A 21,737-nucleotide genomic window follows, 5' to 3' on the forward strand; every position below is an offset into this window, starting at 1 on the left:
CAAAAAAACCTGTTTTTTTTCTTTGCCGTGCACGTGTGCAGAAAGTGACCACAGCATGCAGCCGTTATGTGAATGATTTCTGAGGAGACGAGTCTTTGACAGATATGAACCAGTGATGACAGAGGGCCTGCAGCCTGTGTGACAATCCCACAAACATTATGAGTGTTATTCACTTCAGTGGACTAAGCCCTGTAATGATAATGAATCAGCAGCAATAACCTGAGGAAGCATCAGCTCCACTAACGTTAACATAACCTTCACTTCTCTGAGCAGGATGAAGAGTTCTTCCTCATCTGCAGCCTGACTGTGGTGTGTGTATGTAAAACCCAGTTATTCCCAGAAGACGTCCTTCCTGTGTCACGTAGACACAACTATGACTCTTTGTTTCTTACATAATCACCTCTGGTGTGGGTTTGTATGTGATCATGTTGCTGCCTGTTTGATCTCCTCCATCACTGATGACGACGAGGACAACCAGCCGCTAACGGAGCTGACTCACTGCTGACTGGCTGCGCTCGGGACAGACTGTGCTCTTACTTTAAGTCATTCAGTAGTGATCCTGCAGGTATTAAATGACTAATGAAGCTGCTCTGTGGCCACCAGATGTCGGTGTACAGCATGAATATATCAAACTAAAGAGTCCAGCAGGGAAACATGAGAGTTACTGTCTCCTCTTAAATCAGTTATTAAACTGTAGTTTAATTGGGAAAATCTGTTTTGTAGCGTATCACAGGTTAAGTGTTGACTCTATGATGTTAAAAACACATTGGTAACAAAAAGGATTGAGTGTTGGTCACTCTGACATTCAAGAGGCCACAGACCATCTGTCATCACTGATAAACCTGACAATCAAGGTTATTACTTCTTCCTTGAAATCCGCCGCCTCCTTTGACTGCGTCTGCTCGCTGCAGCTCAGGCTGAAACAACTCAGTGTTTGGTTTTGTTTCCTTTGTTTACTAAATTTCCCATTTTAAGATTAAAACAAAGGAAAACACACTGTTTCCTTTTTAAAGCCTAAAAAAAGATTTAAAAAAAATGTAATTCTCATTCGTTTTTCCATGTGTGCAGCCCACGCAAACAAGACTTCAGGCCAATGTCCACACTTCAATTTAACGTGGACTTCATTACTGGCAGGGAGGGCGAGTGAGACAGAGCCTCCTCTCCACTGTAGCCTCCACTTCCTAACATCATGGCTAATTAGATGAGTGCAAATTTTATTTAAATCCTGTCCAGCACAGATTCTGTGTTTGCAGATAAACAGCCTGTCGTCCTCGGGGGCGTCAGAGTCCGTCTCCTTCAGGCCGCAGGCAGTGATGTCCCAGAAATCCTCAGGGGCATGTGACATTCCTCTAATGCACACAGGGGACTGTACTCTAATGTTCTCTGCCGTCAGCAGATGGTGACAATGTTAGTGCCAAATCCCCCGACACACACACACATGCACACACACACAACTTATGCCACAGTCCATTCAATCATTTTTCCTACTAGGGGGCTGATTTCATTTCCAATCCTATATTGACAGGATTGAATGTGTTTGTGAGGGACACGTCAGTTCACTCCCTGCACTGACTGACTGTCATTCCTCAGTATGATACACCCCACCCACCCAAACACCCATCCCCCACTACATGAAAGCCTTTGGTTTGTCTCTTTCACCTCCTTTCTCACCAGTTTTGGTCCTTGGACTTTCCCTTTCAGGCCTCAACAAGCTCCAGCTCCCTCTAACAAATATAAACTGGATTAAGATTATAAGGAAAATGAAATAAACCCAGTTATTAGCACGCAATGAATGAAAATTTAAAAAATATCACAATATACAATATTATCACAGTATTGTATAGATAATTATATTACTGTACTTTATATGTCAAGTGTTTTTCTTTTAACATATAATTATATTTATGTATTTCACGTTTTATTTGTTACATGCCAATATCCCATATGGTGAAGGATATTGCAATTTTGGATATTATCAGATATCGGCCTGAGCCTAAGACACACCTCTCTCCACTCCACATTATGAAACCCACTTGCAGCCATTCACAACATGAACACCTGAGATGCCACAGCATCAGAAAGGTCAACAGTTAAGCCTCACACTATGAGGACTGTTGAGAGCCGCATACAGTCACTACACCCTGTGGTGGTGGATCAAAAAAAAAACTCCAAGACAGATTCACAAAGTTAATAAAAATAGATTCTGGGATGATAACGAGGATTTTTTTTTCACATTTGACAGAGAAAGACTCACAGTTTCATTCTCTCTTCAGTCATTGCCTTACAATAAACTAAACATGTCCTGGACTTAACTCTGCACTCGATACTCTCAGATGGAACTGATACAGGCCTTCTCATCTGTCAGTGTAAGAGGGGGAAGATGAACTGGACTGTTCTCTTTCAGGAGGTGACCTCCTGCAGGAGACCATCAAACATGTTCACTAAAACTAAACATGCTGCATAAACTTCTTTCCAATAAACCAAGTTTTATTCCGCCAGTGTTTTCAGTTATCGTACCTTCATCAGGATTGATTGATTAAGAGATAAAACATGTTTACAAGGAAAAATGAGGAGTTGTGCAAGGGGTTTAATTGTGATTGTGAAACCACCATGATTTGTGAGCATGTTAGCAACATAGCTTGTGGTTAGGACTTTGTTGTATTACCTCTCTGACCTGTACCTCTGTAAGCACCAAGTCCTAAATGTTTTCATGACGGTTCAACCATCAGCACAAACAGAGCTCCAGCTGTTTGGTCTTTTTCTGACCTTGAAGCTCACTTTGTCTGTCTGTGTGATATTTTAATAAGCACAGAGCACGAGGTGCACAGGTGGGAGGGGACACGCCACCAGGTAAGAGGTTCATTCAAATCAGTCACCACGAAGAAGATTGTTGGTTGTTTTCTTAAACCGGGAGTAGGTGTTTCAGAACCACAATCTGTCAATCAATCAATCAGTCTGATGAAATACAAGCAATGACAGAATACTGTTTTAAATGTAGATTAACTATTTTAATTATAGACTCCAGACAGGAGATGCATTTAAATCAGTGTTTAATCTGTGTTAAAGTGTTAAATCCTCCGCCTCTGGCTGCAGACTCCGCCCTGCACCATCCACACACCGACATGATTCTCTGGAGAGAAGCTGGTGTCGTCATGTGTCACCATGATTAGTGCGGCGCGATGAGACCAGTGATGTTAGTGTCTGAAAGTGTAGTTTTAATCACTTCAGCCTCTGATTTTTGTTCAGCACCAGCCAGTTGGTTTGTGCTGCTGCACATACATGAACCAAAATAGCAGGAGCCCACACAGTCTTTTATTTAGACCTTTATCAGGCAAAGCTGTTATACGGATTCATGTGTGTGGACAACAATATAACACCTGAGAACTTTTGCTAAAAGGGTTTTGTTGAAATAAATAAGAAATTAATATATCTGCAGAAAATGTCAAACATCCAGTCCTAATGAAGCAGAGTCTGACTGAGGGAAAGGAGGTCAAACTTTTAAAAGAAAATCTATTTATTTATTTGAAACTCTCTAACAAACATTTGAGCATTCGAGAGCAAATCGAAATCTAATTTAACCCCTGATCTGATTCATACATGACAAACAGACAAAGAACTGTCTAAAATTAAAGGTCCCATATTGTATAAATGTGTTTTTGATTATAAAGCAGGTCTAAGTTCTATATTAACAGTGTGAAAGTATCAAAGCCTCAGTCCACAGAGAAATGCACACAGCCTGTATTCAGAAACTGAGCCTTAAAACCAGCCGTCAGGACTTCTGCAACTTTGTGATGTCACAACAAAGCAGTCACCGCTCTCAGCCCCGCACCAAGCCCCGCCCACCTGGGCCCACCATCCAACCTTACAGGATTTGGTTTCTCTGAGTATTTACCTGAAATCTACTATATTTTTATTTGATCACTCAGAAAACAGTCAGCCAATCAGAAGAGAGGCTCAGAGCCTCATCATAACAGTGCAGGAATTCAGATTTGCCTGGTTAGCAGCTAATGTTAGCTGCTAATAAGCTAATGAGCTTGTCTGGCAACTGAAATGGAAAAATAATTAAATAAGAGAGAGAGAGTAGCTACACTGTGTGTGTGTGTGTGTGTGTGTGTGTGTGTCTGAGCAGCAGGCTCCTTCATGTCTCAGCAGTGGTGCAGGCAGGCAGATGTAGGTCAAACAGGGTGCACCATGTCTTTGTTTGTACACATGTGATAATACACACACACACACACACACACACACACACACACACACACACACACACACACACACACACACACACACACGTCTACAGTCTCTGGGAGCTGTAGAGACTCTGCAACCTCACATGCTGACTCTAAATCCATCACTGTTAACAGTCCAAACATGCGTCGTTTGAAATACCACTGAAAACCACCCACACCCACACACAAACACACACACACACAAACACACACACACACACATACACACAGGGTCATAGAGATTGCGGCAGAGCTGAAGAAAGCAGCTTAACAGCCAGACTTGTCAGGACATTACTGAAACTCTCATTGAGATCAAATGTTTCTGAAACAACTCGCCATCATCATCACTGGCCCGGAGGACAATGACGAGCCAGGGCATCGACAGGCAGCCCACTCAGGTCAGGACAAGTCCGACAGACACACAAACATCATCTCACACGTGTCAGCATCACCATCTCTCATCTTTAATTCTAACCGGGGCAGAGGTCACCTGATTACCAGAGACTGCGGGTGAGTAGGAGACGCATGACTGGAGGCCTGGTGTCATGATTCCGATGTACGACTTTTTCAGTGCACATCAACAACACTGACATCTGCCCAAGCATGTTCGTGAATCATGGGCGGGGCTATTCTGTGGAACGCCACAGCCCACACACAACTTCTTTTTGACCAACATCAAACTCTAACACAACACTGACTTCATCTGCACACCAGCCAATCAGAGCCTGTTCTCCATGAGAAAGCTGAGGGGACAGATCACTCCTGAAAATATTTGATTCATCTCTTTAACTTCTGCAGTGATCTGTCGGTTTGGGAACCTCAGCATAGGCTGGGAAATCTTCTTAAACTTTGCCAAAAGGTCACTGGCACTAACTTGAATGATCTCAGTCATGTTTATCAAGGGAGAGCCACTCAGGGGGCAAAGGTCATATTGCACCCCCCTCTGTACTTTCTCCAGGAGAAAATCAAACAGATATTTCAGGTCATTTGTCCCGTCAGCTGTTGGGTTTTTAAACAAGTTGTATTTACAATTAGCAAACACTGATGGACTCAACTGCAACTTCTCATGATGAAATCCACTGCACGTTAAACAGCTTGATGGCTCTTTATCTTTACCACGAAACATCACCGAGCGTTTCATTAGTTCAACCTGAGACGCACACTTCATGTGTACAGATTGTAGAGCAGTTTTAGTTTTGACGGTAATTCCCACTTAAAGTGATTCAGTAAAGCAGCCATCACAGAGCTAATCAGTGTGGCTCTAACCAGACACTGTGCTGAAGGAGTTACTGAGGTCCAACATATTTAGATCCACCAGATAAGAGCAGAGAACAAGAAACACTCATCTCACAACATGATGAACAGCTTCACAGTCACGTCCTGTTTCCTCAGAGATAATTCTGACAGAGCGTGGATGACGCTAAGAATCCAGCTGCTCTGACCTCACGCCGGGTCAGAGGGGAAGGGACCTCAGTTCAAATGTCCCGCCCAGTGACAGAGCCAGGGGGATTTAGATGCAAGTCATTGATGAAAACCCTCAGTGACATGAGAGAGGCTGACACCATGTGTGGCAGCATTGACAGTATTGGTGATCAGGGACAGCGCGTGTCAGCAGCCATCCGGTTTCTGGACACACTGAACTTCATAATGGATTCAGACAAAGTATGATACTGGTGCTGGATAAAGTCAGATCATCGTCCAGTGAATTGTCTCCCTGACAGAAATGTACAAGCTGAAGATGTTGCCATGAAAAGTAGTTTCCACCTTTCATCCAACCATCTCCTCGGTCTAACCTCTTTCTAACATCTTCCAGCTTTTTAGGCAAAAATCTTCTTTATCAAACCAACAACAGTCTGAGCAGTTTGACAGTTTTATATCAGGTATGAACAGATGTGGCACTGGTCCAAGAGTAAACCACAAAACAAGACTATCAGCAGCCAGGCTAATGGCTAGGTTAAGCTGTATATGGCAAAGCAATGATATGAGCTAAAAATTAGCATCATGAAGCTAACATGCTCACAACGACAATGCTGATGTTTCGGGGTGATTTTGTGCCGTTATTTTTACCGCCCAGTTTAGCATGTTAGCATTTTCTGATAAGTACTAAACACAAAATACAGCTGGACCAGAGGTGGAGCCACCAACAGACGTACAGTCATCACTGCGATGCCTAAAGTCCCGACTACTACTGTCCTGAAGGGAAACATACATACACCATGTAAGAACATACTGTCCACTGCTCAGCATTTCTTTGTGGACACATTAAACTGATGTGTACCATTAAAAAGATGCGATACTGGGGTTCGTGTTTATGTCCATTTATATCCATATATACTGAACAAAAACATTAACAACACTTGTGTTTTGACTCATTTTTCATGAGTTGAATTAAAAGATCTAAGATTTTTTTTCTACACACACAGAGGGTTTACCTCTCCTACACTGTCTTCACAGTTCAGTGCCTAATAAAACCTTTTATCAAAATAAAAGTGCACATTTTAATGTGGCCTTTTATTGTGACCAGCCCAAGGCACACCTGTGCAACAATGTGTAATCAGCATCTTGATATGCCACGCCTGTCAGGTGCATGGATGAAATGTAAGAAACAAACCCTCATGAAAACTGGAAGCAAAAACAAAAGTGTTTACATTTCTGTTCAGTGTTTTTACGACCTGTTCCACTAAATGAGCTGACGTGGTACATTTCAAAAACACTCATGTGATTCCACTCATTCAGACAGGTATTTTACATTTTGACAGGTGATTACTTTATCAGTCAATTATTACAATGCCATATGACAGCTACGGTTGTGTACACACCCACACACAGCAGCGATAGGATACTGCGGGGACAAAGAGGCTGGGACACAGTCCACTCTCTCTGGCTGACAGACACCCCAGGGCTTAGGTCAGCTGAGGAAGAGCAGATAAAAACACAACCATTCACTGCCCTGTTTGCTCAAATGGAAACTGAACGGACATGTGCTGCGGCGTGGCCTTGCAGCTGAGTGTGCACAAGTGTTGAGGAAGTGATTGTGTAAGTGCTGGTACATTAACTCGCCTGTACATTTGGAGCTTCAGTGAATTTTAGCAGGTTCGTATGAACAAAAAAAAAAACAAAAACCCATTTGCAGAGAAAACACAGGGCATTTCACTGGCTCGGGGCTTTACCAGCTGAATCCTTCACCCACAACAGCCCACTGAGAGTCTGCTGGTGGCCTGAGCCATCAAGTGACTGACTGTGTTGCCATTGGCTGATCTTTTGACTTGCATGCATTTTAACATCTGCTGATTACTAGAGGCTGGGTGTCACTACACTGGTACTACACTTTGAGGGATATATACACAACTTTCATTTTCATTATTAATAAAATCATACCGATTGCACCACAGCAGCACAGCTAGGCTGTCCCATTTCAAAGGCTCCTTCTGCTAGGAAACACGTCCTTCTTCTTCTGGGCGACAAAGGATCCAGCGGGTGGATCCTTCATGGCCCAACATATCCCAAGATTCATTGCGCGCTGGCAATGAAAGCAAACACCACAAAGAATAAGAGGATTACATTTTTAAATGCAAGTATTGAGTTGGGTCAGGAGCAGCACTTTATAATGCAACGATGAGGGAGGAAACAGTCGGTGACACAAATCGAAAATCCTCCATAGGCCAAACTGTCTCATTTTGGTTCGGCCTCTGGGGTCTACCACAGCTACCAAAGGCCGCATCTTTCGTAGGCCGTGTCCTCTGAAGGATGCGGCCTCTGAAGTGGGACACAGCCTTTGCCTTAACAGAAAATAAAGCATCTAAAATTGTTGAGATTATGATTTAAAGTCAGAGGACGGTCATCTGAAAGCTGTGTCCTCCATCTGGAGAGATGTTGAGCAGATGGCAGATTCACTAGTTACATTTTGGGCAACAAGCACCAGTGTGTTGTAAAATAACCACAGAAACCTCTGTGCTTATGTGCACATTAAACTTGTGGTTCTGACTTATTACTCTGCACAGTTTCTCCTGCAGAGTACATCAGCAGGCGAGCTGGTGACCGGCTCCATGAAAACAGTCCACACAGGACCATGAAACATCATAGATCAATGACAATGCCCTCAGGACTGTCCGTTCCTGCCAGTTGTCCCTCAGTGTCGATGCAAAACAACGGGTAACCATGACAACAGACACGCATCATCTTCTTTTTAAGTCTGACATGGAGTTCTGCATTTTTGATTTCAATAGAGGTAGATGTGCAACCGTGATGAGCATGATGTGATTGTGCAGGTTCTTTTTGATGGTGATCCGCCCACAACCAAACGTGTTACCTTTAAAATCCCAATTTATTTATGAATCTACACCATGATCATATTTATGTTGCAGTCTCAAGTCTCAACTAGTTTATTCCCAAATTGTCAACAACTATTTATGTATCTAAAATGTAAATATCATCTTTAAAACATCTACTGAATCAAACTTTCTAAGAATTAAAACTAAAAATACAAAAAAAAAAACAAAAAAAAAAAAGTAAAATATCAGATATTTATCTGAAGTGTTGATATTCATAAGAAGATGTATTTGTGGTTTTAAGAACCAAAAACCATCTCAGTGTAGTTTTACATCTCCTCTCTCAGGCTTCTCTCTGGAGCTCTAGTAACAACAGGCCAGTCAGCCAATCAGAAGAGAGGATCTGAGACTCTCCCCTGATTGGCTGACTGTTTTGTGAGTGATCAAATAAAAATATAGCAGATTTCAGGTAAACACTGAGACAAACCAAATCCTGCAAGGTTGGATGGTGGGTCCAGGTGGGCGGGTCTTGAGGCGTGCCTGAGAGCGGTGACTGCTTTGTTCTGACATCACAAAGTTCCAGAAGTCCTGACGGCTGGTTTTAAGGCTCAGTTTCTGAATACAGGCTGTGTGCATTTCTCTGTGGACTGAGGCTTTGATACTTTCACAGTATTAATATAGAACCTGGACCTGCTTTATAATCACAAAAGAAAATGGAAATCTCATTTTATACAATATGGGACCTTTAAAACAAGACATCATCTGCTCAGTATATTGGAGCTGCTGTATTCATATTTGAACCTCGTGGACTGCGTGTCCCAGACAAACACCTCCCGCAGCGTCGGGCAGTGCACACTTGACTGTGATCTGCACCACACCACTGAGTCCACAAACAGAATCCCTTATCTCAAGCATGATCAAAACCAAGATAAGAGTCACAACCGGGTAAGTTGTGAGAATGACGACTTGCCAGTGGCGACCCCGCCCCTCTGAGTACAGGCTGAGTGTTCACAATCCTCCACTGCAATTCTGCAATTTCCTTCCAAGTTCAGCTCAAGACGTAAATAGCAAAAACATCCTTCCTATAGTTCAGAAGGGAGTGAGTGCAAATGGAAGTTCCTGTACTCTCCAACATTCCCCATCCCCTACCCCCACCCTACGCTTTGAAACTGCAGTCACACTGAAATGGTTGGACAGATCCTGGACACAGGAAATGGCAGAACTAGACGACATTAAGATGGTCATGGTTGTAGACCCTGGATATAGACAGGTCAGGGTCACTGCAGCAGCAGCCAACTTCATTTCTAAAGTGAAAAGAGGAATAAGCTGTGTCCATAAACTTAAAGAAGGCAGCTCATATTCACTCTGTATGGCATCAATCATCTCAGTTTATGAATGTGTGAAAGGTTGTTACTAATCCAACTTTTGGATTTTGATGTTATTATTTTCCAAATGAATGTGTTATTTTATTTTAAATCACAACTGTGATCATCTCAGAGTTAAACTCACTGGACAACGTTTATGTTTTCATGATGTCGTAGTACGAACTTACTGAGACAATGATCAATAACATTTATACCACTGCCTCTGTGTCCTGGAAATAACTGACTCTTTCCTCAGAATCAGTTTTAATCGTCGTCAGTCCTCAAATCACTCTGCAAATAAGACCAGAGAACAGAGAGCGGCCTGTCACCATGGAAACAGTCAGGTGCTTCTGTAAAGGCAGTGTGCTTCAGCTGTGTCATTGTGCTCAGTGCGGGGAGAGAGGAGTTTGCTGACAGAGAGGTTTTCAGGCAGCACAGAGAGGCCAAACAAGCTGTGGCATCTGACCAGCACAGAGAGACTGTCACTGCGCCGCTGCACCACTGGCCTGCAGCTCTCAGATCGCTGTCTGGAAGTGGGCAGGGAACCGGACGAACTGGGTTTATGGGAAATGTGGTCTTGATTTAAGCATTAACAATACTTTCAGGGTAAGAAAGGGGCCACGTATCATTAGGAGTCAGGTCGTTCTCTCCCAAAACCAGAATAAAACACCAGTTCTAATGCCTCAAGTCAGTGTATCTGCTGATACTGAGTATTGACCCGCTACCAGTTCTCATCGGGATCATTTTTATTTATGCAATTTTATTGCATTTTTATCTACAGATAGAGTCCAGCCCCTCTCCAGGAGTTTGTATGGAGGTGAGGCCCAGCTATATCTAGTAAGTACTGCTCCACCTCCTGCAGCAACTCTGGCTCCATCCCCGCCAGAGAGGTGACATTCCACATCCTACAACCAGTCTACCATGTCAGGGATCGCCACACCCAGGGCCCCACCTCTGCCTGCCGACCAGCTTGCTATCCTGATTCCTTGCAGGTGGTGGGTTTATGACCAAATCCCTGCATGGTGAACATTGTACCTGCTTCACATCTGCATGTTTGCATTGTAAATGTGCGCATGTAAATATGGTGACATCAGCACTGAGCTCAAATCACAGAGACAGTGTTTCAGCGTGTAAGCTGTGTGGAGCTGTGGGACTTCACCTGATCTCCAGCAAAATAGCGTCATCTTCAATCATATCATCTCCAACAACCAGTCACAGTTATTCATATTTTGTTCATTCATGTCATTATTCATTCACCTCAGATATAAAGACATTTATCAACCAAATCACACTCTGATAAACTTTGTTTTTATCGTTTCACCCACATAAAACTGCAGCACAAGCAGGTTTCACTCACATTCCTACACAAATTTTCTGTGATTAACTTTTAGTCTTAACAAGTAAATTCTTTCAGTGTGCTATTTCTGGCTCAGTGTGTGTATGAGTGTGTGAAGGTGTGTGTCAGTGTGTGTAAGACAGAGTCACTGCTCTCGTGATGTGTGTTATTTTTAGACCTCCACTCACAGCCACTGTTCTGTCTGCCATTAATTACATCCAACCTGGCACATTGTTTCTGCATAGGTGATGTAATTAAAACAAACCAAGCGTGTATGTATGTGTCACCAGTGGTTTGAGTGTCACTCATCACATTTTTTACAACTCGTCCTATAGCATTCCTGCGTCCTTCCCCTTGTCCAGACTGGGCTGCTCTCTGAACTCTCACACACTGAGGGTGACAGGAAACGCTGAGGAATGAACAGAGCCTTTCAGCGCCTGTTCATCTGAGCCGCAACGCACCAGCAACCAAACCAGGACCGCTGATTTACAATGCAAACCCGCTAAACCAAAACCCAGGAAAGACACACTCATCAATGCTGCAGCAGTATTCTGCTGTGAAGCTGTGTCAAAGACATCAGTTTGTGATTTAAAGGTCCCCTACAGTCTAAAGGTAGATGTCCATGTGTTTTTGATTATAAAGCAGGTCTAGGTTCTATATTAACAGTGTGAAAGTATCAAAGCCTCAGTCCACAGAGAAATGCACACAGCCTGTATTCAGAAACTGAGCCTTAAAACCAGCCGTCAGGACTTCTGGAACTTTGTGATGTCACAACAAAGCAGTCACCACCCTCAGCCACGCCTCAAGCCCCGCCCACCCGGACCCACCATCCAACCTTGCAGGATTTGGTTTCTCTGAGTGTTTACCTGAAATCTGCTATATTTTTATTTGATCACTCAGAAAACAGTCAGCCAATCAGAAGAGAGGCTCAGATCCTCTCTTCTGATTGGCTGACTGACCAGAGAAAAGCCTGACAGAGGAGATGTAAAACTACACTGAGATGATTTTTCATCCATAGAACCACATATATATCTTCTTATTAATGTCAACACTTCAAATAAAACACCTGAAAAGGGTAAAATATTGGACCTTTAAGAGGTTTTTGGCCAAGTCTCCCTGAAAGGAAGTCTCCCTGACTTGCAGTATGTGATTACAGAAATAATCACTGCATTCAGAAATCACTGCTTTAGCCTGATGTCCAAGGGATGAGAATAAAAACAAAGAATCCAGATGTCATATGTGAATATTTCACTGAAACCACAATCACTATATAAGGAATAATGGAGCAACACAATTGAGCTTCACCAGCAGATGAAAACATTTCATCCTCTTCAGAAAAGTGTTTCTATTTCCAAATACTTCAGTTCGGGAGAATAACTGGGAACACTGCTTTGTGAGTCATTTTGTTAACAAGAATTTCGCTTGATTGTAAAGACGGGTGTGTGCATTTACACTCATTAGCTGTTTCACACACAAACACCCACGCATTCATGTGTCGTTTGACTCAGCAGTCTATCACAAGCCTTCGGTATGTAACCTCTCTACTAAAGCATGGGATTATACTGCACCTCAGATTCAGCCCTTAGAATCAGACTGAAACAATCTGCCTCAGAAATCGTAGCCTTCTTGCATCCAGAGATTTAATTCTAATAAACCAAGTCAGATCAGAACAAACAGGGTCAGATTGACTGCAGCTGTTGTGTTTCAGGTACACATGATGCATTCTGCCCCAAACACATATCCTGTATTTATCAAACATCTCTCAGAAAAAAGCAAAAGCGAGTTAAGTCAGTCTAGGGTTAAAGAGGTTACTTAATATAATAATCAGACTATCATGATTTCTTATCTACACTCAATAACCTATAATAATAAAGTGAAAAAGTTTTTGGAATTTTTTGCAAATATATTTTAAAAAATCAATAACTAAACTCTCTCAGAAGTATTCAGTCTTTTATTTCAGTTCTTTGTAGAAGCTCCTTTGACAACAGTTACAGTTTTGGGTCTTTAAGTCTCCACAAGCTTTACAGTTCCTCTCAAACTGTCAGGTTGGACGGGAAGCGTCTGAACTGCCACCTTCAGGACTCTCCACAGACGTTCTGTGGGGTTTAAGTCTGGACAACTGAAGAACAGTCAGCGTTGTCTTGGCCGTCTCCTTCAGGTCGGTGTTATACTGAAAGGTGAACCATCGCCACAGTCTCAGGTTGCCTGGCCCTCTCTATGTTTGGCTGCATTGGTTCTTCCCTCCTTTCTGACCAGTCTCCCTGTCCCTGCAGCTGAGAAACACCTCCACAGCAACGCTGCTACCACCATGCTTCACCATACAGACGTATTAACCAGAGGATTTTTCATCACTCTCTCAGAGTCCTTGAAACGTTGTTTGACAAACTCAAAGTGGGCTGTCAAATACACTTTACTCAATGTGACTTCCCTCTCGCCACTCGACCGTAAAGGCCTGACTGACGGAGCGCTGCTGAGATGGTCGTCCTTACAGCAGGTTCTTCCATCTCTGCAGAGAGACTTCTGAAGCTCTGTTTGAGGGACAGTTGTTATCGGTCGTTTCTCAGTTTAAGCTTTAGAAATGGTTTTATACCCTTGACCTGATCCATCCCTCACCACAGTTTTATCATGGAGAGAGTTCACTGGACTTCATGGCTTGGTGTTTGTCCCGACATGCTGTGTAAATTGTGGGGCCTTATATACTTTCTAAACTATGTCCCATCAGTTCAATGTGCCAGAGGTAGTAGCCAATCAAGTTCTAGATGCGTCTGAAGGATAATTGAAGCAAATAGGAAGCACTTGACCACAATCTGGAGCCACAGCAAAGAATCTGAATACTTCTGTGTATGAGAGATTTCAGTTTTTAATGGATTTGAATAAATCTCGAAAAACACATTTTGTCATCATGGGATACTGAGTGTCGATTAATGGGCAAAATGGCGATAACACGATAAAGTGAGGGGCTCTGAATACTTCCTGAAGCCACTGTGTAAGAACCAACAGCTTGGCACGTGGACAAGTTTTAGAAAACAATCCTCTTTATCAAATGCATTCACAGACATCAAGACCCCCCCCCCCCAAAGCCTGCATCAGCCCTCAGCCTCAGAACCTCATTCCTCTTCCTCCATAAGAGAATCCCCGGGGGAGAGGGTCAGGAAGTGGTCTATTTGTTCCAAAGCAGATTCCACAAATACCAGAGTGAGACCTAAAGGGAGAGGCCTGCTTCCCGCTGGTCCCACTCAGCCTGTCAAGACAAGTGAAGATGGCTTCTTACTGTTTTAACCTCCACTCTCTCTCACGCTCCGGCCCCCACTCTCCTTCCAGGCGTCTTCGAACTGGATTCCTGCTGCAAGTTTCAGATAGTTTGGGGCTAAAGTCTACAGCTCCAGCAGATTTACAAGCCAACACGTTTGCTTAACCATTTCCACACTGTACATTACCCCAGTTAACAGACTCATCATGAGTGTGGTTGGTAGAATATCCACAAAGGAGGACGCCGGCTTCCTGAGCAATAATTTATACAGAAACTCGTGTACAGATTCCAGTTTTGGATTTGAGAGGAAATATGAGAAGAAAGAGCAACATGCAAAAAAAGAAAGTAACTCGTCCAATTCACATTCAGGATTCAGGATGTTACTGAATCTTAGATCAACAATGAACTAGGACATAACATGTGCTTTCAGTAGCATTACTATCCGATACTAACATTACTACGATACGAAGCATCACCCTCAGGTGATCTGGCTCAGGTTCACTCAGTGTTCCCAGGATCAGAACCGAGCAAAGTGAAGCAGCTTTCAGTGGAACAAGCCTCCTGAACAACTTTTAACACTGCAGCACTTTTATGCAATCTTGATTGTTCATTCAAATTTGTTCTTATTGCTTTTAAATGCTACTTTTATGTCATCTTGATGTTCTGTGTTTAATGTGTTTGCCTCTGTAAAGCACTTTGTGTGGCCTTGTGTCTGAATGGTGCTTATAGATAAAGCTGCCTTATCCTACCCTCAACTATCACAGCTGACTGCCTACACACAGAGAGACACCAGGCCTACGTGATTTCTCTCATATTTACTTCTGAGTACTGTGATTAGTTTATCAGCTAATGCTTATCCCATCAAGTGTGCACGTGGCCTCATGTGAGCCTGTGATTGTCTTATGTGTTGGTTCAGGGTGAAGCTGGCTCTTCCTCTCCTCAGACCTCTCGGTGCCTTTTTTTAGAACATCCTGCCCACACTGGTCACAGCTAAAAGAATGGGTGCATCCTGTCGGTCTGCTTCCAAATCTTGATTAAATCTTAATGTGTCCGTGTTTGTGTGGAAGACTTCTGGCCCCGGCTTCAGATGGGCTGACACAGTGCTGAGTGATTTCAGCTGTTTAATCCCAACTGCTGCAGCTTACTGGGAAACAGCCACAATGCTGCTTTGTCAAATCCAATTCTTCTTTTGGAGGATTATTTCAGGTTATTACAGTCTGGATATTATTTACATAATTTTCTATCCTTTATGATAACACTGTCCTCACAAAGGTAACTGCTGAGATCTGGGTTTTAGCTCAATGTTGTACGAAGACTTCAACTTGGGCTCTGATGGTGATGGAAATATAATAATCGGTCTAGTATTAGATCATTAAAATCATCATTAATCATTTCTAGCCCCCACTAGTTTACTCCTGGACCCATCAGATACCTCACACCTCATCATTTTGGCTGTTATGGAATGCTGGTCTGGGTTCCCTCTTAAAGGTCCCATATAGTCTAAAGGTAGATGTCCATGTGTTTGTGATTACAAAGCAGGTCTAGGTTCTATATTAATACTGTGAAAGTATCAAAGCCTCAGTCCACAGAGAAATGCACACAGCCTGTATTCAGAAACTGAGCCTTAAAACCAGCCGTCAGGACTTCTGCAACTTTGTGATGTCAGAACAAAGCAGTCACCACCTCCAAGCCACACCCACTTGGACCAACCAACATTGCAGGCTTTGGTTGGAGTATTTATCTGAAATCTGCTATATTAGTATTGGATCACTCAAAAAACAGTGGTTCGGCCAATCAGAAAAGATCTCAGATCCTCTCTTCTGATTGGCTGACTGACCTGTTATTACCAGAGCTCCAGAGAGAAGCCTGAGAGAGGAGATGTAAAACTACACTGAGATGGTTTTTGATTCTTAAAACCACAAATACATCTTCTGATGGAGATCAACACTTCAGATAAAACAAAAAAGTGTAAAATATGGGACCTTTAAATCAAACCAACCCTGCAGACTATAATGTTGAAGGGCTGCTGCACGTTAACACAAAATAAACATAAAGGTCTTAAAAAGAGCTTTGTACAAAACATTCAGACAGCAGCTTCTGATTTTCAGTCGACACTAATCATCACTTTCACCGCTTGAAAAGACAAACGCTGCCAGCAGCAGTTCGTCTCAGCTGTCATTATCATCCATGTCAGGTTTGACACGGCTAGAGGGATGTGTCTCCTCTCTGGCTGGAAGCCTTTACATCAGGAGTCCCAACAATCTCCAGTGTTGTTTAATATCTATACTGAAATTCAGCACTAATATTAAAACATTTCAAACGATACCCAGCTCTATTTATAGACTTGTATCAGGAATAAGATAATATGTAGGAAGGTGGGCAGCTGGTGTTGGAACCAGGGTTTATGTGACATGGCAGATGCCGTGTCCTGTTGAAACCCTTTGTCAGGACTGAAGGATGGCCTCTCTGTGGGCCCGCCTTTATTGAAACCAGTAGTCAAGCTGGTGATGTCCGTTAAAGTGGACAAAGAGACACAGAGAGGCCTGCTGTTTAACACACACACAAATCAACTGCAGAGAGAGGCTCCTGACGTTAAAGGATGGGAAACGTGTGTCTGTGCACAGTTTTCTCCTGTACTGCAGCAAATACATTTTGCAGCAGCAGCATGCTGCCGCAAAATCGACACCTTGACACCTGAACAAGGCGAGAGGGGGAGAGAGAAAGAAGAGGAAAAGTAAGAGAAATGAGTGAAATGAAGATAATCACTCTGACAACCAGCGCACTATGTGCACATAACCCAGGTCCAACAAAACCCTTCATAGTCAGACTGGTCATCGGGACACCAGTGGGCTGCTGCATCGCTCAGTCAGTGGTCCATTAAAAAAAAAAAAATCTATTAAAGTTCCTCTCCAGACTAAGTAAAAACAGTCTGCCATGATTCATGGTTTTCCCACATGAAAAGTGAAAAACAGGAAAACTGGGATTGGAAGCTCATCTACTCCGACTTCCCGATTGAGACACCTGGATCAGGCTTTGTGCCCCGCCCACCACCTGCTGGCTCCAGGTGAAAGAGCAGAGAGGATGAAGATGGTTAGCAGAGGAAACATCCTCACGTTGGAGCCTCAGTCAGACCCAGACTCAGAGGAGGAGTCTGTTGAGACCAGAATCAGAGACTAGCTGTCGGATCAGAACAGTTAGCATAGTTAGCATCTTTTATCTGTTTATGTTGTTTGTTAGTTTGTAACTGGCAGTGGCTGACACAGTGTTAGCGGTTGTGCTAATGCTAACTCTGGCTCTCTGCACTGACAAGGTTTCAGGTTTATTTTGTCCCACCCCCTGTCCCTGCAAGTAGAGCTGTTAAGTTTTTACCGGCACTGTGCCTGTCATCCTGAGTGTGTATGTGCCTGTTCCAGACTTTGCTCACTTCCCCAACTACCCCCCACCACAAAAACATCCTAGAGGAAACACTGGTGAGTGTGTGTGTGTGTGTGTGTGTGTGTGTGTGTGTGTGTTTGATCCAACACTGCCTATACACTGAAACAAAGCTCATCCCAATGAGCACTTCCTGTTTGCTGCATGAAAATCCTTCTAGCAGCTCCTCACATGACGCCCTGTGTTGTCCAGTCACAGGCAGGGTGGGATGTTTTTCCACAGCTCTTCCAGTCAGTCGCTGCTTCTGTCTCACGTTAGGAGGAGGACAACATGGGCTGCACAGAGTCACTCCCTGCCTACCAGAGCAGATGAATTCAATTGTGGTGAGAAGGGGGGGGATTAGAGCTCCTTTCAGCCTGACTGTGTCACAAGGACCCTTGAACCGCAGCCAGTGGAGGCAAACAAAGAAATCCCTCTGATGCTGCCAAACAGGCCATGATCAAGACATTGAGCCTACTGGAGGACACTCAGCTACTGCTAATGCAGCAGATCTTCAAACTCTGAGGACAATTTAATGACCTTCAATACCTTCAAAAGTAAAAAGATAACAGACAAATCACTCTATACTTTCTAAATCAATCAATTCAACAAATTACTGACCAGTCGGACCAACAGTCTAAAACCCAAAGACAGTCAAAAACAGGAAGGCAGTACCGGTAAATCCTCACATTGATTTTCAATCATCAACTTATCATTTCATCACAACGCTGTGTGATTTCTTAAAAATTGAGAAGTTTACACAAAATGTGCATGCAATATTTTCACATTAAAAGCTTACCAGTGAATTGTGGGATATGCCAGATGAGCCACTGAAAGACCTTTAATGTGAAACATCTGTGCAGGAAATACTGAGTTTTGTTGACAGTAGCTTAAGAGTGATCAGAAAAAAAAAACAGCACAGTGAACAAAACAGGAAAAAAACGAAAACAAGTCTTTCTGAAGAAGTGAAAGTGAGAGCAGCAGAGGGTGAGTGTCTGTTGTAGATGTAGATGCTTTACCACACCTGCCAGATTCAGATCAGCGAGTCCATCTGACAGATGTTAACGTCTCTATATTGAGCCAAAACATTCAATAAAATTAAAATGTAGAATTAAAGGCTCCTATGGATAGAACTCATTTGATTATAAAACATCATCTTTACTGACTTATCCTTTGTAGGGTCACGGGGGCTGGATCCTCACTCACACTGGATGAGAGGCTGTGTACATCCATAAACACACAACCCCACACACATACTGAAGGTTTAGGACCAAACTCTGCACAGAAAGGCCCCAGCAAAACCCAGAACCCAGGACCTTCTTGCTGGGGAGGCAACAGCACTAAATGAGGGAGCCGGGCTTAATGACCTAAGAGGATCTGGAGCCAAGAAGAAAAGCGAACACTACTTCCAGTATTTACATAAACTGATATCAGTGTAGAAAACAACATCTTCTGATGAAAGTGGTCCTAACGCTGAGGGGCTGCACAGACGTAATTAGACACATTTCCATCTTTATGTTTTCATGGGCAACGTCCAATGGAAACAGACTTAGCAAATAAATCCTGTTTGAGAGAGACGGGGCTTTTCGGCCTCAGAGAAAATATGTGTGGGTGATTCACAGCAGCTCGCCATTGTTGATCACTGCAAAAAATAGAACAATAGGACACTGAACTCTGGAGCCAAAACAGGCTCCAAAAGTCCCACTCTTCAAACCAATACGTGCCAATACCAATACAATGTTAGCAGGGGAGCTTCATGTCTCACATCATGGTCAGACACTTGGATATGATGCTGTAGAGACAGTGGACAATAACTGCAGAAGTACATGGAAACAGGACACACAGAATACGGGACAGTGCTGTTTTTGTGTCGTAGTAACTCTGCGTTCCTGACACTGAGCACTTCCAAAACTTCGGCTAAACAGACACCATCAACCCAGACATGAACATGGGTACATCCCAGTTCCTTTATTTGATCCTTCCCTGCTCCACGATCCTCGCTGGACCTGGAAATCCTTCCAGTCCCTCATCTTGAAGCACACAAGACCCTCCTTCCCAAGTCTTTGGCTGGGCAGACACGCCTCTTTATTAGAAATCTGTAGTGATTTGACACTACATCTGAACAGACCCGAAATCCAGTCACAACTTCACCACTGCTTTATAAAGAAGTGGACAGGAAACTAATAGATTCAAGTGTTTCGCTCCAACATTTAAGATTTGATTTGTTTTTCCAGATTCACCATCAAATTTAAAAACTGTGGATCTGTAGGTCTGATTCATAAAAAGCCACAAACAACTTTCTTTATTCACATAAAATATTTTTTCTCTGCATGATCTTTTATTTCCCCTTTTAATCTGTATCATGGGTTAATGTATTCTGAAAGATGAGGACGACCCTGGTGTCTTTCAGAAGTCGTCATTTCCAGAAACGATACAGTTTGATGTGAGATATAGTTACTGAAATTCCACTTACCCAAAAACATTTTGATGAATAATCATTTGTAGAAATTAATAGGCATTCTAACTGCAACCTGGATTATACATTAATATATAAACCAAATATAAACCAGTTTGGACATAAATAATCAAATAAAAAAGTTAAACACGCTGCTTCACATGTCCAATTACACAGTTTTTTTTGTTTTTTATGGGAAAACAAGCAGAAAAACACCACCTCTGCGCTGGTGGTGGCAACTGTACACTTTCCTCTTTTTATATGGACAGTGCAGCTACCAGGAGTTGCAGAATGGCAGCTGATCCAGCTGTGCTGCTGTCATCAGAGACAGATGTCAGTGAAGATGAGGGATCACAGGAAAGGACACATCCCATTTCTCTCAAAAGAGTGTGTCTCTGCTTGTGTCTTTAGTGGGACGGACTGAGATGAAAGTAAAACACACAAGTGAAGGAAACCTGGGTGTGATTAAAGGAACTGGGATGTACCCACAGAGTGCCATTAAATTTGTGTCTACCATCAGCTTCCTAGGCTGGAAATTTTATTTGGGCAAACAAACGTGTTATCAAGGTGAGATAACAAATGCTTCTTAGAGCCAAAGCAAGAAAGCAGGACAGTAGAAAGTAGGACACCTTGACTTTACTGGCATCCAGGAAGCATCACCTCCCACATCATGAGCAGACACTTAGAGACGGTGTCTTAGAAACAGCTTGACAAGTAAAGCAGGACCCAAACACTGAGAACAGGAGACAATGCTGTGCTTCTTCTGCAGTTAATCTGCCTGTCAAAACAAACTTCTGACACCGGAGGCTGTTATCTGTTAGAGCATAGAAAGAGGACAAGCTGCTTACATGTCTGGCCTCCCTGCGCAGCCCCTCTGTGTTCCTCAGCCAGCAGCGGCTCAGCTCACTCAGCTCCAGGATCGGCTGCACCTTCAGCCTCACCGTGTCTCCCGACTGACGGATCATCTCCACTATCTCGTCCCGGTTCTTGTTCTCCACGTTCCGTCCGTTTATCTCCACCAGCCTGTCGCCAGGCACCAAGCCCAGCGCCAGGTCCTTCGTTCCGGCACCGGGCTCCGCAAAGTGGACCACTCGCCTGTACACTCCTCCGTCCACGCTGCGGTCCAGCATAGTAGTGCGACGCAAAGAGAATCCAAAGTCACCAGTGTTGCGGCGTTGGAGCTCCAGCTCGCGTGTTTCTGGTGCGCTCGGCGCGACCACGGCCGGCAGCTGCAGCTGGGCGGGGAAGGTCTTGTCGACCACTTCGGGGATGCAGACTTTTTTGGCGGCTGGTGCTCCGGGCTGCTGCTGCTGCTTAAGGCTGTGCTTGCGGAGCATGTCCAAAACTTTGCTCTCCACATGCGGGGACGGGGCAGCAGAGTTCTGGCCTGAGGGGGTGGAGGCCTCCGACGGGCTCTCCTCTTTGCT

General features: G+C 43.5%; 1 protein-coding gene across 3 annotated transcripts in view; it reads right to left on the bottom strand.

Moving 5' to 3' along the window:
- The window catches only part of myo18ab (myosin XVIIIA b), a 115,242-nt gene that overhangs the window by 91,308 nt on the left and 2,197 nt on the right, over nucleotides 1–21,737 (bottom strand). For all 3 annotated transcript variants that reach the window (XM_071471940.1, XM_071471935.1, XM_071471934.1), the window contains exon 2: nucleotides 21,159–21,737. This exon is cut by the window's right edge and continues 562 nt beyond it. In XM_071471940.1, the coding sequence (XP_071328041.1) occupies nucleotides 21,159–21,737 (579 nt within the window). The remainder of the gene's footprint in view (nucleotides 1–21,158) is intronic.

The sequence above is a fragment of the Trachinotus anak genome, unplaced genomic scaffold (assembly GCF_046630095.1).
Source record: "Trachinotus anak isolate AG129_WGS33_773 ecotype Australia unplaced genomic scaffold, CSIRO_AGI_Tana_v1 ptg000034l, whole genome shotgun sequence".
Taxonomy (NCBI): Eukaryota; Metazoa; Chordata; class Actinopteri; order Carangiformes; family Carangidae; genus Trachinotus; species Trachinotus anak.